The sequence below is a fragment of the Castanea sativa genome, chromosome 10, assembly GCF_040712315.1.
Source record: "Castanea sativa cultivar Marrone di Chiusa Pesio chromosome 10, ASM4071231v1".
Classification (NCBI taxonomy): domain Eukaryota; kingdom Viridiplantae; phylum Streptophyta; class Magnoliopsida; order Fagales; family Fagaceae; genus Castanea; species Castanea sativa.
The window spans coordinates 10,755,132-10,773,034 of NC_134022.1; the positions used below are offsets into that span (position 1 = coordinate 10,755,132).

Genomic DNA, 17,903 nt, shown 5'->3' on the forward strand with positions numbered 1-17,903 from the left:
GTCTTTTGATAAAAAGATAGACACAAATTCCACAATTATTCAAGTGGTAAGTTGATATTAATAAGTTAAAAAGTGATATAGGTGGTAGATCCAAATGAAAATGAGTAAAAATTTGTCAACTCAATTGTTGTAATAAATGTCATGTATGCAGTTTACTCATATGTATTTTCATTACCGACTAACCTCTATATCTATTCATTTGTAATAAATTGTAAAAAAACCATCAAATGTTGTGACTAAATAATCAACTAAGCTTATCTATAAATTGCTTTACCCTCTAACCACATACGAAAAAAAAAATTATGCACTAAACTAAATTCTAAAATTTAGGCATCAAAATAATAGTTTTGTCATAAACAAGCTAGGACCAACGTTGGATATACATCTAGGTGTGGGTTTGTCAAGGCAACAGGTACATAATGATTTGTCCGCAATCTAGAATACAAGGTTGGGGCAAACTAAGATTGCTCATTGATGGATCATAGAAGTAGTTAGGGCAAGGTTAGATTTAAAAAGGCATTATTGGGCCAGCTGGTCCAGACTTGCGACAGAAGAGGCACTTCAGTATATATGTGTGTGTGTATATATATATATATATATATATTATATTATATTATAGAAACGTGAGATGGTAACTAGTGAAAATGGATGCAATAATGTTATGACCACAACTAAACCCACAACTTTGCCTTAATTTATTTATGTGGCAAGTTGTTTATTTTTTATTTTTTATAGAAATAATTACAATACGCTATTAACCCTATAGTTTGAACTTTTTCTCTTAGATCCCAAGCATTTTGTGTATGAGGAAGTAGGGATGGCAATTTAGATCCGGCCCGCGGATACCCGGCCCGGCCCGACCCTAATGGGCCGGATTTTACCGGGCCCGATAAAGAATAGGGTCGGGTATGGGTTTAAAAAAAAAAAAAAACCCCCGAAGCGGGTTCGGGTCGAGTCTGGGTTTTATAAAAAATCTGAAACCCGACCCAAAACCCGCCCCGGATAAAAACCTGGTTATGGGGGATAAGACATTTTGTAAGAATTTCTTAGTCTTTTTCATTTGTTGGTTGGAGGATAAGATATTTTGTAATTTGTTAGACTTGTGGGATTTATTTTGTAGCTTTTTAAGTGATTTGTTGATTTAAAATCTTAGTTGTGATTTATTAATGTATAATTAATAGGTGATTTATCGATTTATGATTAACTTATAATTTGGTTTGATTTGGTTGCCCTATAATGTGGCCTAAATGCCAAATTTTGGCATTTGGGCCATGTTAAATGGCTTGAATTTAGGAAAAAAATTTAATGGGCTTCAAAATTTTTTTTTTGTTTGTTGTTGGGATGGATTTGGGCTCAAGAAGATAAACGGGGCCCGCGGAGCCCGTGGGGCCCGGCGGGGCGGGTATGGGCTCCGAGAAAAAAACCCGATTAATAATCGGGCCGGGTCCGGGTTTCGGGTCTTGGCTCGCAGGTCGGGTCCGAGTATACAAAAACCCGGCCCGAACCCGACCCGTTGCCATTCCTATGAGGAAGTGCTAATTCGACTACAAGCCCTTGACTCATGTGAAGAGTTATGAGTGATAGAGTTGAAGACCTATATATTTACTTCATTATTCACGACTCACCACGTTAGCAAGACAAAAGTTGTGAATTTAACTTTGGTCCTATAATTTTTTTAACTGAAAATCTTCAAGGAAGACAGCTAAATGTTTTCCACCGACTCACGGATGGCATAATAAGGTTAACTTTAACGGGGCAATGAGTTATTAAAAGAAATGGATGCTAAGAGTAAATATGTTTGAAAATGCTATATTCTAGTTTTTTTTTTTTTTTTTTAAATGGATAACATTGCAACAAAAGAAAGAGGCTACAATGTATGTATCCAATTCAATCGTACGTATAAAGAAACAAATTTAGAGCATATTTGGAATGATGCGATGATTCTTATAATGATATGCTTATTTATATGAAATAACTATTTGATCATTTTATTGGATTTTCATCATATATAATATTTATTCATTAAGAACATCTACTCCTTAAATTGAAGAACAGTTCTTTCAAAAACAAAAAAAAAACAAAAAAATTGAAGAATAGTTATTCATTTCTAAAAAAAGATGTAATAGCTATTTTTTAATACACATAATAACTTTAGAAATTATGGTATGTTTGGTACATTAAGCATAGACCATGTTAGGAATAATAATCTTCTTTTTTTTTTTATGGTAAAGAGTTAGTAATAATAATCTTTATTATTGGGAATAGAAAATGATGCTGTGCACACCCAAAGTACGATCAACAGGCTCAATCTACACTTGGGCTCAGAACTTATTTGTATTGTGGGTTTTGGATTTCCTACTATGGGTAGTCCTTTGCTTAGAGACCTGGTTGCGCCCTCTTGATTCTACAAGCCCCTCTCTCCCTTTTTCCTCACTTACTCCCCTTTCCTCTCGTTGTGGCCTATCTCTTTCTTTCTCTCCTCTATCCTTTTTCTTTGCACTGCCAACCAACCCCCTGCCTTCTTACTCTCTACTCCCTTTTATAGCTGGAGGTAAGTGGGGGTGTTATGATTATTTCTTATTCTTACTCGTGTGGATGTGGGTCCAATTCCATTGCTTCTAAGTGGAGGTATTGTTGGGATAGAGGTAATGGCATTGGAACTGGTTCCTGGCACCAAAAGGCTGTTCGGCAGCAATATTCCTCAAGGCACTACCAGACTACCGAGACCTTGTATCCCCGAGCAATCATGCTCCCGTCCAAGTTAGAGTTGATCGGGAGGGCTTGCTTTTGACGTTCAAGACACGATGGTCCCATTATGGTTTTTGGGGTTTAAACTGGGCTTCGAGGTGCGTTCGGACCAATGTCACAAGTCCAATGGGGATAGGGTTAGGTGTCTTATCTCAAGGTCAGTGCCTAAGTCCCGACAGGCCTAAGGCCCTACCCCGTATGGTGCCACAAAGTTAGGGTCCAAGGCCCAATGGGCCTGGGGCCCTTCCCCGTACAGATGCATATGGAAAATTTGTATTTTTATTTTTTGAAAATGTATTGATTTAAAAAAAATGTTACATGCATTAAAGAATAACATTTACAATTATTTTCTTAAAAAAAATTAAAAAGAAATAACTATTCCTCATATTAAATATGCAACCAAATAACCCAAAAAATCTCTTAATGTATACCAAATTTGCATAACAATAATAATAATAATAATAGTAGTAGTAGTTATAGTCTCTCTCTCTTTTTATGAAATAAAATTTGGCTATTTTGATTGGGGGAAAAAGAAAACAATGTCATACACTTGAATTTATGATGTATACCTTATAATAGTTATTCTTTATTTAAATTAAAATACTACTCTCTCTGTCCCACTTTGTTTGTCCTCTATTTCATTTTGCGATGTCTCAAAATATTGTCTAGTTTCTAAAAATAAAAGTTATTAGTTTACTAATGTTCCTATTATTCCCTTACTTTATTTTCAAAACTATTTGAAAAGAAAACTAAGTAATATTTTTAAAAAATCAATCTAATTAGGGCACCTTTTTAGTTGCCTCATTAAGAATAAATTTTTTTTTAAAAGTTGATAAATTTATTTAAGGATAGTTTTATAAACTTATACTGTACATTTTTATAAAGCAGACAAGACAATAAATGATATTTCTTTAAAAAGTTTAACTTTTCAAACAGGACAAACAAAGAAAAAATTAATAATTTTAGATGAAAACAAGATTTGAACTCATTCAAATTTTATTTCAACAACAAAGACTTGGCCAAACTGAAACCCACCGCAACAACAAGAGAATGTTAAATTTGAATTACGTGTACAAGGACCAGATGATTAGTTGATGTTCCAATTAAGACACATGCAACAACAACTACCAACCACCTTCCCAAAATAAAAAAATTTTCTTATTAAAAACGAAGGAAGAGATGTAATAATAAAAACACCGCAAAAGCTAGAGATTTCTATTTTGATTTGTTAGCAGTAAATACACGCCGCCCATTATGGTAAAACATGTGCACTACTGTTCATGCTACATAATAAAACTCGTAATGTACAATAACTAAACTTTTTCACTAATTCCACCTCAAAAATCTCGCTAATTCCAGCAAACGTTTCCTTCAAACTCCAAACTGTTTTTGACAAGAACATCAAGAGTGGAAGCAGCAAAACCGTAACAGTAGAACAAAGAAATCGCATGCACAATTCCACGTATTCGTTCGCCCACATATCTGGCGCTAAAACAAAAACAAAATAAAATAAAATAAATAAAATAAAAAATAAAAAAGATTAAAGAAAACGCACACAGAGAGTAAAAAAAAAAAATTAAATAAACTAAAATTAAAAACGAAGCTCTTTGTGGGTGCGAAATCGAGGGCTCTCCTCTGCCAAAACTCTCTCTCTCTTTCTCTCTTTTTCTTCGTATTTCTTTGCAGTTACTCCTATCGATCTGTAAGTTCATTTGGGTTTTCATTCTTTTATTCAGTTATTTTTGAACTCAATGTATTAAATTCAAGCCGAAATTTGCAAAATTTTGGTGTATCTTGCTTGATTTACGGTTCTGGGATTTGAACGGGCTCAAAACCCTAGATCTTGTTCGTTGAAGGGTTAGGTTTTGGGGAAGAGTGATATCGAGGTAAAGTTCTGCGTTTTGGTTTCGGATCTCGAGGGTATTGTAACGTTTCAGCTCGGAATTCGAGTACTTTTTTGTGGGGGGTAATTTGGGCTGAGTTGTGTGAATTTTTTGGGTTGGATAGAGAGGGATCCGAGAAGAGTTAGGGTAATAATGGCTTCGAATCCTCCATTTCATGTGGAGGATCAGACGGACGAGGATTTTTTCGATAAATTGGTCGACGATGAGTTCGGGCCCACCACTACTACCGCCGGATCGAACCCTAAGTTCAGCGAGGAAGTTGATCCTAAGTTCGCTGAGGGAAGCGATTCCGACGAGGCGAAAGCGTTTGGGAATCTGAGCATTAGCGAGGCTGGGAATCAATTGGATGAGTCGGTTCGTGGCGGTGGTGGCGGCAGCAGCGAAGCTGAAGGTGAAGGCGGTGGTGATAGTAGCGGCTTTGGTTTGAAAGGAACACAAGAAGAAAAGGATTGTGTGGGTGGCGGTGCAGGTGCAGAGTCGTTGGGTGCTCACGTGGAAGAGAGGGATTCGTTGGTTTCGGCCAATTCGATTGGGTGTGATAGTGTAGTAGGATCCAGCAATGATGGGATTGGATCCGAATTTGCTTCGGATTTGACTGTGAGCAAGAGCAGTGGATCCGGCGGGTCTGGGGTTAAGGAGATTGGGTGGAATTCATTCCACGCAGATTCGGCCCCTCAAAATGGGAGTCACGGGTTTGGATCGTATTCAGATTTTTTCAGTGAATTGGATGGTAATTCCGGTGATTTCCCGGGGAATGTCGTTGGAAATTTGAATAGTGAGGCGAAAATGGTAACGGGCAATGAAGGATTTGCAGCTGATGGTGTGAATAATTCAGTTAATTATGTGAATTATCAAGAGGGTCAGGGTCAGGGTCAGGTTTATGGTGCAACGGTGGATCAAAGTTCAAATGTGCAGGATTTGAGTAGTAGTCAGTATTGGGAGAATGCCTATCCAGGGTGGAAGTATGACCCGAATACCGGGAACTGGTATCAAGTGGGGGGTGATGATGGTAGCACGAATGTTCAGACCAGTGAGTGGAGTGCTGTTGCTGATGGACATTCGGAGATTTCTTATACGCAGCAAACTGCTCAGCCTGTTGTGGGAACTGCGACTGATACTGGCATGACTGGGAGCGTGTCTAATTGGAATCAGGTTTCACAAGGGAATAACGGGACTGAGAGTGTATCTAACTGGAAACAGGTTTCGCAAGTGAATAACGGGACTGAGAGCGTGTCTAACTGGAATCAGGTTTCACAAGTGAATAATGGATACCCAGAACATATGGTTTTTGATCCTCAGTATCCTGGTTGGTATTATGACACAATCGCACAAGAATGGCGCGCATTGGATACTTATACTTCGTCGATTCAATCAACAGCTCAGACCCCTGATCAGCAGCAGCATCAAAACGGGTTTGTGTCAACTGGTAGTTTTAATCAGATTAATAATGGTTTATATGGTGAGTATGGGCAGGCTGACAAATACAGGTCACAGGGTTTTGGTAGCCAAGGCCAAGATGGAAGCTGGGCTGGGGCATATGGTAATAATCATCAGCAGGAATTGAATTCGTGGCAAGCTGAAACTGTTCCAAGGAGTGAGGGTATTACAACTTTGGGTGGAAACCAGCATTTTGATAGTTCTTATGTGAATAATGATCAACAGAAGTCCTTCAATTCTTTTGGACCAGTTTCATCTTACAATAGAGCAAGTCAGAGTCATGGTGAGGCTAATGGGAATGTTGAATTTAAAAGCTCTGTCCCTGGTGGGAACTTTAGTCAGCAGTTTAGTCCGGCAAATCTGAAGCTTAATGAGCAAACACAATTCTCGGGTGATTACTTTGGCAGTCAACCTGTAAATTTTTCCCAGCAACCATTTGAGAGTGTCCATCAGACTTCTTATGCTTCCAATGTTGGAAGATCATCTGCTGGGCGTCCTCCACATGCCCTGGTGACGTTTGGCTTTGGTGGAAAACTCCTTGTAATGAAGAATAGTAATAGTTCACTCAGTAGCTCGTCATTTGGAAGCCAGGTTCGGCCTTGGAATCTTTTCTTAGTTCTCTTGAATGCTCCATTTGGTTGCCAAAAGACTGAGATAAAGAAAGAGGAATATATTTCTGAAAATTGCCCTATGTTTTTATAATGTGCCCCCGTCCCCCTCCTTTTTTCTGCATGGTATGTTGCCATGGGGTCCTAGAAGATTTTTTTAAAATGTTTAAATTAAGTCAAATTGTTGTTTAATCGCTGTTTAAGACTTTGCTGTGTAAATAATTTTGCTTTATAAATTCCAAAATATATGTTGCTTTCTCTTAGGGACATAGCCAAAAGGAGCATGCTAATCTTGATATCATGAAAGGGCTAATCACCTTTATTCGCCTTATGCGCAGGATCTGGTAGGAAGCTCACTTTCTGTTCTAAACTTGATGGAAGTTGTCTTAGGAAACGCTGATGCTTCAAGCCTTGGATCAGGTACCTCCGATTATTTTCATGCTTTGTGCCAACAATCATTTCCTGGTCCATTGGTTGGTGGGAGTGTTGGAGGTAAAGAGTTGAACAAATGGATCGACGAGAGGATTACGAGCTGTGAATTACCCAACATGGATTATAGAAAAGGTGAAGCATTGAGGTTGCTTCTATCTTTGCTTAAGATAGCTTGTCAACATTATGGAAAACTTCGATCTGCTTTTGGTGCTGACACCGTTTTGAGGGTAAATTACTTTTTTTTTCTTTGAGATTGTTTTTGATCTAATAAGAAAATTTTAATATCTATTGTGTATCTACATGTAGTAGGACAATCATGATAACTGTGATAAAGTCTTATTGCACCTGTGCTTCATAGCTAGCAAGGTCCTTCAAGATTGACCAATGACCCACAAACTTACAACTTTGCATCTGTTTTGTTAAAAATTATTTGTGACATGGCCTTTGGCAATTCATATTCTTGGTAACCCATTTGATGTTGAAACCTGAATTTGCCCTCCATGAGCTAGTACTTGTATGTTTGCTTTAAACTATAGTATGCAAGTGCCCCATTGTTACATTCTACAAAAAAAGTACTCCATTGTTGTGGTTCATTACATCACTCTGATAAAAGCATTGTTAATAAGCCTATAGGGTAAGGACGTAATCTCAATCCATAGCCCCCTTTCCTTTTTATTTCTTTTAATGGCATGATGTAGTTCCAAAAGCTGAGGTTTGAAGCCCATTGAATGTGGACATACAAAAAAGCTTGCATTTTCTTTCTTTATCTTTTTGTTGCTATAGACATGATTGTTAGGGAGAAGACTAGGGATAAGGCCCTAGTCACTACATAGGGCCAAGTAGTGTAAAAGGGATCTTGTCAACAATGGACAACCTCCTTTAGATCAGATGAAGGCTTTATTGAGTTGAGTTCATATTGTGTAATCAGAAAAAGATTGAGCTGAAGAAGAGTGATCCATTCAGATTTTAGGGGTTTTTAGGCATTATGGAGGAAGATTATTGTTCAATGCAATAAGGTATGAGGGTACTTGAAAGTATGAATATCAAACTGCTGGGATTTCTTAATGATGTTCCTGTGCGATGTGATGCTTTCAGAAGTGGGAATGGTTATTTGTTGCTGCACTTTTAGATGAATGATATTAACTTGAGTTTCTTGCTATTTTGATAATTCTTGATAATTGGCTTTGCCTCCCTGGTCATATCTTCCATAATGGATTCTCACTTTTCTTCTTCCTGATGGTATACTTTATGAAAAATTTCGGGGTGTCATAAATCTGGCATTTGGTAATCTTTTGCCTTTGTGTTCTAAATAGGAAAATGATTCTCCAGAATCAGCAGTTGCTAAACTTTTTGCATCTGCTAAGAGGAACAGCACGCAATTCAGTGAGTATGATGCTCTTAGCCACTGCTTGCAGAAGTTGCCTTCTGAAGGACAAATTCGGGTATGTGATAAATTGCTCTGCTTTTCTCCCTACTTTTTTTTTCCTTTGCCAGTTTCATTGTTTTGTAATAGATGGTGTATTTTGTAGGCAACCGCTTCTGAGGTACAAAATCTTCTGGTTTCTGGTAGAAAGAAAGAGGCTTTGCAATGTGCACAAGAAGGTCAATTGTGGGGGCCCGCACTTGTTCTTGCTTCACAACTTGGTGATCAGGTTTGTTGCCCCTTGCAGCCTATCCAGACACTTGCATTCATGAGGCAGACATTAGGTTTATACTGTGCTAACCTTGTCTCACCTCTCTTTTTTTTTGGTTTTGATTATGGCTTGGACCAATGCAGTTCTATGTTGACACTGTGAAGCAAATGGCACTTCACCAGCTAGTTGCAGGATCACCTCTAAGGACTTTATGCCTGCTAATCGCAGGGCAACCAGCTGAAGTGTTTTATTCTGATTCCACAACCAAGAGCAGTCTTCCAGGAGCTGTTAATATGCCTCAACAGCCTGCACAGGTGATTTATTAACTTAAGAACTTTTTATTTTAATACATTGGTGCCATATTATGCTTGGTACTGCCTTTAACTTAACAAGTAATTATGTACTTCAGTAAAAACATGTTAATAAAAGGAAACTGACACCATAGCAAGGTAGAGGTTCCCCCTATAATGGACAAAACTATAAAAGAGACGAGGTTTTTTTGGATCACTTTGATATTCCTGTTGCATTATGTTTCTCTGACACAACCATATAGGTATTGCTCAAGCTAGTAGGATGTATAAATAAGCTTTGCCCAAAATCTCATGTTTTAGGATCCCTAGAGCTCAAACCCTTGATCCAGCTGATATCCTGTTATCTCTAAACTTTGCCAAATTCTTCTGTTGGCATCTCTGACTTATAATGTCAGCCTATTCTTTATCCTGGTCAAACTACAGATTGGGGCCAATTGTATGCTAGATGACTGGGAGGAAAATTTGGCTGTAATAACTGCAAACAGAACAAAGGATGATGAACTTGTAATTATTCATCTTGGCGATTGCCTTTGGAAGGAAAGAAGTGAGGTACTTTATGAAGTTTGTTAATTTATATTGTTAATTTTATTTATATTGTTAATTTTATTTATATTGTTATTTTTTTCTTACTCCTGAAGACCTAAGATGAATCCTATTTCAGATTACTGCTGCACACATCTGCTACTTGATTGCGGAAGCAAACTTTGAGCCATACTCAGACACTGCTAGGCTGTGTCTAATTGGAGCAGATCACTGGAAACTTCCTCGAACCTACGTTAGTCCAGAAGCTATTCAGGTGCTTTCAGATTCCCAGTTATCATAAAATGTTTTCATGGCTCAATGGTTATTGGTTACGTATCACCCCCCCCCCCCCCCCCCCCAAAAAAAAAGAATTACTACTCATGGTTGTCACCATGTTTAAATTTTGTAATTTTCGTTGTCTGACATGCTCTGTTTCTTGGAGTTTCTTGGAGACTGCGAGGTTCAAACTAGTCTCTTTTGGAGCTATATTTTATTATGTTAAATTTTAACTTTCCTGGAGATTGCAGGGTTCAGAAGACTCATTTGGATTATTATTATATTATATTATGTAAATGTGTTTAAAACTTTGAAGTTCCTGGTAGTTTACTCTTTTTTTGTATATATTTTTTAAAGCAACAGCCATGTTTCTGTTTCACCCTTAGTATTTTGTTTTTTCTTTGAAGTTACCTAAGCTCAAATGTTCAGTGCTTGTCAACCTCAGTGTCCTTTTCATTTTGTCAACCAAATTATCCCCTTACATCAGTCATTTTAATAAATGATGCTTTACAACTGACTCATACTGAATAGACATGATGGCTATTTGGACAGAGGACTGAGTTATATGAATATTCGAAGGTGCTTGGAAACTCTCAGTTTATCTTGCTACCTTTTCAGCCATACAAGCTTATTTATGCACACATGCTAGTTGAAGTGGGGAAGGTTTCAGACTCATTGAAGTAAGTAAAAATTGTTTCAAGTTGATGTTTCATGCAATTTTGTCTTCAGTTTTCTTAACATGGTGTGGTTAGTTCAGATACTGTCAAGCTGTATTGAAGTCTCTGAAGACTGGTCGAGCACCCGAAGTAGAAACATGGAAACAGTTAGTATTATCTCTTGAAGAGAGGATCAGAACTCACCAACAGGTACTTTGTCTATTATTTGTGTCTCGTGATTTTTAAGCTGCAAGTGCTGATCCATCCAAATAAACATTCTATGTGCAGGGTGGATACAGTGCAAATTCAGCTCCTGGAAAATTAGTTGGCAAATTGCTTAACTTTTTTGATAGTACAGCACATCGTGTTGTTGGGGGTCTTCCACCACCTGCACCAACATTACAAGGAGGCGCTCCTGGTAATGGACATTATAATCAGCCAACTGGCCACAGGGTATCAAGTAGTCAATCAACGATGGCCATGTCATCGTTAATGCCTTCTGCATCGATGGAGCCCATAAGTGATTGGATGGCTGATGGTAGTAGAATGACAATGGCTAATAGAAGCGTTTCAGAGCCAGATTTTGGTAGAACTCCAAGACAGGTATATAGGGCCCATTTGGTTTGCTCATAACCCATATCTCATAACTCATAACACTATTCCCACTATAACTCAAATATCTCTAAAATGTGTGTTTGGTTCCAAATCTAAGTTATATCTCTCACTCTCTAACTCCATTTTTTGGCAAAATGGTGGAGCCCACCCACTGTCACTACACAGAATGGTCATATGGGTACCCGCGTGTGACATTCTCTCTCTTCATTTTACTGCTCTTCCTTCCCATCATAAATCCCAGCAACTGATTTCACACCCCTGTACACCACAAAACCCATTTCACATAACCCAGCAAGAGATTGGTTCCCTCCCACTTCCAGCACCGTTTCTCCATGAATTTTTTCTTACTCATAGCACATATTTTCCCTCTTCCCTATTCCAAATTTCAGATTTTTTTTTTCTCTTACCCACAGACCGAAAACCACATATACAAACCCTCTTTAAAAGGAACAAAGAAATGAGAAAGAAGCTAGATTTGTGATCCAAAATTGCCTACTCAAACCCACAAACATAGAAAACCCAAATCCAAACCCAGGAATCCTGAGATCGAAGACCAAAATCATGAAAATGAGGAGTGAGTTTCTGTTTCTGGGAATATATTTATGCGTGGAATCATGAAAATGAGGAGTGGGTTTCTGTTTCTGGGTATACATTTATGCATGGATGAACATGGTGAGTGGGTCTGAAGAAGACAGAAAGAAAGAAAAAGAAGAAAAGAAAGAAAGACAAAACCAGGAAGAAGAGGAGAAAAAAAAAACCCGTTGGTGGTGGAGTGGGTCTAATGAAGAAGAAGAAGAAAAAAATGTTGTTAGTGGTGGAGTGGGTATGAAAAAGAAAGAAGAAGAAGTAGAGAAAAAGCAAAAAAAAAAAAAGGAAAAAATGAAGAAAAAAAGAAGAAGGAAGCCAGTGGAACTCAGTAGAAGAAGAGAGAAAGAAAGAAAAAGAAAGAATGAAGAAGAAGAAGACAAAAAAGTTGTTGGTGGTGGAGTGGGTATGGAGAAGAAAGAGAAGTAGAGAAAAGCAAAAAAAAAAAAGAAAAAAGAAAAGAAAAGAAAAGGGGTAGCCGGTGGAGTTGACAACACAGAAGCTGTGGGCTCCACAGAGTTCAAAAATTTACAAAGGTGCCACTGAGTTATGTATCTCAGTTTTTGAAAACAACAGATTCTTGTTTTGCGTTTCCATCACTCTAACTCAAAATTTGTGAGTTTTGAGTGAATGAAACACAATGTGAAAATCAAGCCAAACAAAAAAATTTGTGTGGGTCTCATGTGTTTTGATAACTCAGTTATGAGTTTTGGATCATATCACTCAAAACTCCTCTAAACCAAACAGGCCCATAGTATTTTCCAGAATTGGAAAATGAAAACCTATGTTTATAGGTACAGTTTGTTGTGTGTATTCTTGGTTATATCAAATTTATGAGATCATACTGACTTACTATAGGATCAGGTTGATTCATCAAAAGGAACGGCTTCACCAAATGAACAAGGCAAAGCTTCAGTCTCAGGGGGGGCATCACGCTTTCCTCGTTTTAATTTTGGCTCACAGTTACTGCAAAAGACTGTGGGGCTAGTTTTAAGGCCTCGCCCTGGCAAACAGGTAGTTTCTTCAAAATGTCAATTTTTTGGTTTCTCCATGATTTTTTTCATTTTCAATTTTTTATTGAGGAAAAATATAGTTAATGTTTCTCACTCTTAGTACCCCCTTTTAAATGCTTTTTATTTTGCTTTGCTGCTAAAGGCTAAATTGGGTGAAACGAACAAATTCTATTATGATGAAAAGCTGAAGAGATGGGTAGAGGAAGGCGTTGAAGCCCCAGCTGAAGAAACTGCCTTGCCACCCCCTCCAACTACTACAGCCTTCCAGAATGGCATGTCAGATTACAATTTGAAATCTGCATTACAGAAAGAAGGGATTCCAAACAATGGGAGCCCGGAATATAAAACTCCTACTCCTTCAGAACATTCTTCAGGAATTCCACCTATTCCATCCAGCTCAAATCAATTCTCATCTCGTGGAAGGATGGGTGTTCGGGCAAGGTAACTTCGATAGATTTTTTTTTTTTTGTTCTAAAAATATTGTGCTAATTTCATGACTAAATTTAGAGGAGTTTAACCCTGTTATAAGCTATGATAAGAATGGCTGAATCAAATGAAGATGGAGCTGTATTGGTTTTTTATTTAATAGGCAACTTGAAAAAATAAATAATGACCGATTGACTTGGCAGCTCTTTTTGTACTTTTTTGGAATCTTAGGTTAGTAATAAATTTTGCTAGGTTTATGAACCCCTCTCAAGTACAGCCCCATCTGAAAGCTCATTACCTTTCCTCCATTTTTCCTGCAACCAAATAGAGATTACAAATTAGTCTTTTAAAACTATATTGATGGGCTTTTGACAGGTATGTGGACACCTTCAACCAAGGTGGTGGAAAGCCTGCAAACTTGTTCCAGTCACCTTCTGTTCCATCTGTTAAGCCTCCTGTTGCTCCCAATGCAAAATTATTCATTCCCACCCCAGCATCACTTGGTGAACAGGCAATGGAGGCTATAGCAGAAAATGGGCAAGAAGAAACTTCAACTAATGGAGATCATACGACATCCATTGCAAATGACTCATTCCGGTCTCCTATACCTTCATCATCAATGACCGTGCAGAGGTTCCCAAGCATGGATAACATCCCATACATGGGAGATTTGACAAATGGCAATGGTAATGGCAATGGCTCCCTCCCTCCTCACTCACGGAGAACAGCCTCATGGGGTGGAAGCCACAGCACTCCATTCAGTCCTCCAAAATCGGCTGAAATAAAACCTCTAGGGGAGGCATTGGGCATGCCCCCATCATCATTTATGCCTAATGAGCCTTCTTTGATGCGAATGCAAAACGGTGGCAGTTTTGGGGACCTTCATGAAGTGGAACTTTGAGATAAATTAGTGATGATGTAAATATCAAAGTTTTGTTCTTTGTGATCAATAGAATACTAGGGAACCTGCTCCTGCATCTCTGAAAAGTGCAAAATGGTGGTATTTGCCCGAAGCCAAGTCCGCACACAGAAGAAACAAAAAATGTTCTCCAAATTCCCTATCCTACCATATGATGAAATGTAGTTGGCACGGTTTTCTATACTTTTAAGCCTAAAATTTATTTCAACGCTCTGGAATTCGCCACCAGTTGAGGCTTCAGGAGCTGGTATTTTTATTATAAAGCGAAGAGAGCCTCTGTTGGCACCATTGTACAGTTCATTTGTTCATTTATTGAAAAACATAAAAGTCCCTTTGTATAGGGTATAGCATCAAAAGATCTTCTCAAGGGGAAAAAGATAAGTGTATCGAATTGCAAAAAATAAGGTGTTTTGCTTGTTATTTTGTATTGGTTATTATGCTTTATAAAATTAAAATCCAAAGTGGATGTTGAAATTTTGCATTGGTTATTATGGTGTCGTAACTGCATTCAGAACTTTTAGTCTAAAGTACAGCATAGCCGCTGCTTATTTGATAATTTCATCTTGAACTACGAGCTTCTGTCAACAGGCATGATTATTGATCTCAAGTAACATCTTTGTTGGGCAGAATTGGGATGGTATGGGATTTGTTAGACATTCAGCCAAGCCGAGGGGGGAAAATCTGGATTAGACAATAGGCCCAAATAAGCTGCGGGGCCCACGCCCCACGCAGGGTTGTCCAACCCAAACTTGGACCTAATGCATCCGTCCAACCTGGAGCCGTTTGTGGATAGATCTGGCTAAAAACCTTGTTGTTCTCCTCCTCCCCACGCCATGATCTATTTTCTTCTACATTTCTACTTATGCTGTCAATTTTTACAAATCTAGCGAAATCTATGTGAGATTTGGAATTTCAAACCGCGAAGCTATCAAGCCAAGTGACGGGTTCACCCCAAACCCAATCTAACTTGACCCTTAGACACCCCTAGGCCCTAGCCCTATGCAATTGCAGATGACAGATTAATGACTCTTGTGCGGAAGTAGATAGGTATTGACTTATTACTACTTAAGATCTTGCGGGGAAGTGGCAAAAGATAGCCATCTGAGGGGTTTAGTGAGAGTTCCCTATCTCCTCAACTATCCAATTGGCAGTGGCAGCGGTAGGGGGTGGGGAGTTAAAAGAAAAGAATTTTTCTTACAAAAATACACTTTTCCATCCTATGACTTTGATCAATTGTCATTTTAACCCATTAACTTTGATATCACAGTCATTTTAATTCTTTTGTCCATCGGTATTAAAAAGTTTTTGTTAACTCCCTTTTTTTTTTTAACATTAATTTTTTTTTAAAAGAGATTAACTTATTTATTTAAACAAAAAAAAAATGATAATTTTTAAACTTAATAGACTAAAATGACAATAGTTCAAAGTTAATCAACTAAATTAAAAATTTTTAACCAATTGAGCTAAAATGACAATCGATCAAAGTTAACAGACTAAAATTATAATTATTTAAGTTAGTGGATTAAAATGACAATAATTTTTAAAGTTAATGAATTAAATGGAAAGAAAAGTTAAAAGATCATATTGCGCACAATCTCAATCCTACATTTACCTAATTATCCCAACATTGCGCTGCAAGGTCCCAATTGGCGTGCTATATGGTTTTCTGCCTAATTGCCAAACCTATAAGCACCATATTTCCAAGAGTCAATTAATGAGCAAGCTGATCCATTTGGAAGGTCGTCGTGACTATTGCAGAGACTTTTCTTGGCTTTGCTTAGGTAAGGATAGATTGGAGTTCACTGGTTTAGGTAGTTCTTAGGTTTGGAAATACCTTACATGTAAAAGAGGTTATTTTGACCAAAACATTCCGTAAGGGTTTTGAATTAATTGAGTTGTTTATAAATAACTTAGGCTCTACTCCAAAAGGAAAAAAAAGAAGAAGAAAAAGATTATGCTTGTTTAATCCTAGGACAAAATGACCACCAGTGAATTCTTCGAGTACAAGAGATGCACCTCAGCAGTATTCCCAATTTCCCATTGTCCAAATTTCTCTATTCTCGTTTTAACATTCCATTGTATGTCCATAGATGCGACTATTTCAAACTCACTCCTCCTTGATGGAGTACTCACTGCTACTGCTCATGTACATATCAATATTTTATTTATTCTCTTACTTTTCTGTTTTTTCTCTCCCCAACTATTAAAATAGTAAAAAAAAAAAAAAAAAAGAAGAATGAATATTTTATCAAATTAGAATGTAAAATTGATAATCAAATGCAAGTATTTTTTTTTTTAATTGTGTAAAATAGAAAAAGTAAGATCTTATTCTAAAATAAACAAGAATTTTTCGATGATATGATGCTCTAGCAATGAAAGGAAAGATACATATTCACCCAAAAATAAAAAAAGCAAGATGCATATGGACATTTGGTAACGTGCTTGGGGGAATATATTCTAGTGGAAGAATACATTCCAAAAAAATCATTTATGACAACGTATTTTTCTACAAGAATCGCATTATAAAATGAGAATACTCAGAATTGGGGATTCTCATTTTTTCTAGACATAGAAAAACGGGTGGGATGAGTCGGATCGAGTTTGGATCGGGTTAAAAATGGGTTCAAGTCAATTAGGTTGGGTTGGATTAACCCATATTTTCACATAATTTTTTTTTTTTTATAAAGAAAACAATATGTATTTGCCATTTGGAAAGTCATGCAAGAAATTACTTGATGTAAAATGTATTACTTTGAATTCACCACTTATATCAAGAATGAACTTAGTTAAACTTATTAATACTAATTCAATAATTTTAAAATTATACAAATCCCAACATTGCTAACTAAAACAAAATAACACAAAAGATAAGTAAAACAAATACACAAGTTTTATTTCTACACAATATCAACATCTCAAAATATAAAACAAAATTACAAATGACTTATTGAATAACTCATTAGAAAAAAAATAAAAACATATAAGAAATTTACAATCTTGAATATTAATTTTATAATTTATTACCAATTGTAATTGACACTCTATTTCAATTTGAGAATATACATTAGAATTTGATTGTTTACTTATTTATATATAGTCTCTTTTATAAATATCATATCATTGTTAAGTAACACATACTCTAGGAAATATCATAATTTATTTTAAAAAATCGTTTATTTTGGACATAAATTGTTAAAAAATAGGTCTAAGCATTCATAATTATTTATGCTAATTTGATACTTTGACTTCATTATTTTCACACTTATGAATGTTTCACACGTATGCCTACAATTTTAAATCTATATTCTTAACTTTGCTATAATCAAATTATTTTGACATGTACTTTGCTATTTAATATCTAAAAATCTTTACTCATTACAGAATACTTAACAATTCATCTTTCAATTCATTTGCATGCAGTTATGTCTCAATTTTTTTCTTAAAGCTCACAACAAACAATTAAACAAATAGTCTTTATTTTATTTTTACCCAAAAAAGAAGTTCGGGTTGGGTTGAGTTGACCTGCAAAAAACACAAGTCGGGTCATGGACCAACGCGTTTTTGCTTCGGATAAAAATATCGTGCTTGGGTTTAGTATTTTTCGGGTGAAATATTCTGACCCGTTTTGCCATGTCTAATTTTTGCTTCAAAAAATAAGAAATGTAAAATGTATTTCTTAAAGGTTGTGAAATGCAAACAAGAGTAAACACAGGTTTAATATATTAAAAAAAACAAAAGCATCTACTATAAAGTATTAGTTTCATCACACGCGCAAATCATGTGCAATGAGTTTTTTTTTAGTGGTTCTATTTTGTAG

At 36.7% G+C, this 17,903-nt stretch overlaps 1 protein-coding gene across 2 annotated transcripts; it reads left to right on the top strand.

Moving 5' to 3' along the window:
- Window positions 1-4,332: 4,332 nt before the first annotated feature.
- On the top strand, window positions 4,333-14,567 carry LOC142613336 (protein transport protein SEC16B homolog). 2 transcript variants are annotated; one of them, XM_075785646.1, is made up of 13 exons: window positions 4,333-6,680; window positions 7,036-7,356; window positions 8,443-8,571; window positions 8,659-8,781; window positions 8,907-9,077; window positions 9,498-9,623; window positions 9,736-9,870; window positions 10,425-10,552; window positions 10,630-10,738; window positions 10,817-11,131; window positions 12,587-12,742; window positions 12,884-13,182; window positions 13,543-14,567. In XM_075785646.1, exons 1-13 carry the CDS (start codon window positions 4,785-4,787, stop codon window positions 14,066-14,068), a joined length of 4,434 nt encoding a protein of 1,477 aa, XP_075641761.1. In that variant the 5' UTR covers window positions 4,333-4,784; the 3' UTR covers window positions 14,069-14,567. The 2 variants fall into 2 exon arrangements, with proteins under 2 accessions (XP_075641761.1, XP_075641762.1); XM_075785647.1 differs by having other exon boundaries at window positions 12,593-12,742.
- Window positions 14,568-17,903: the final 3,336 nt, after the last annotated feature.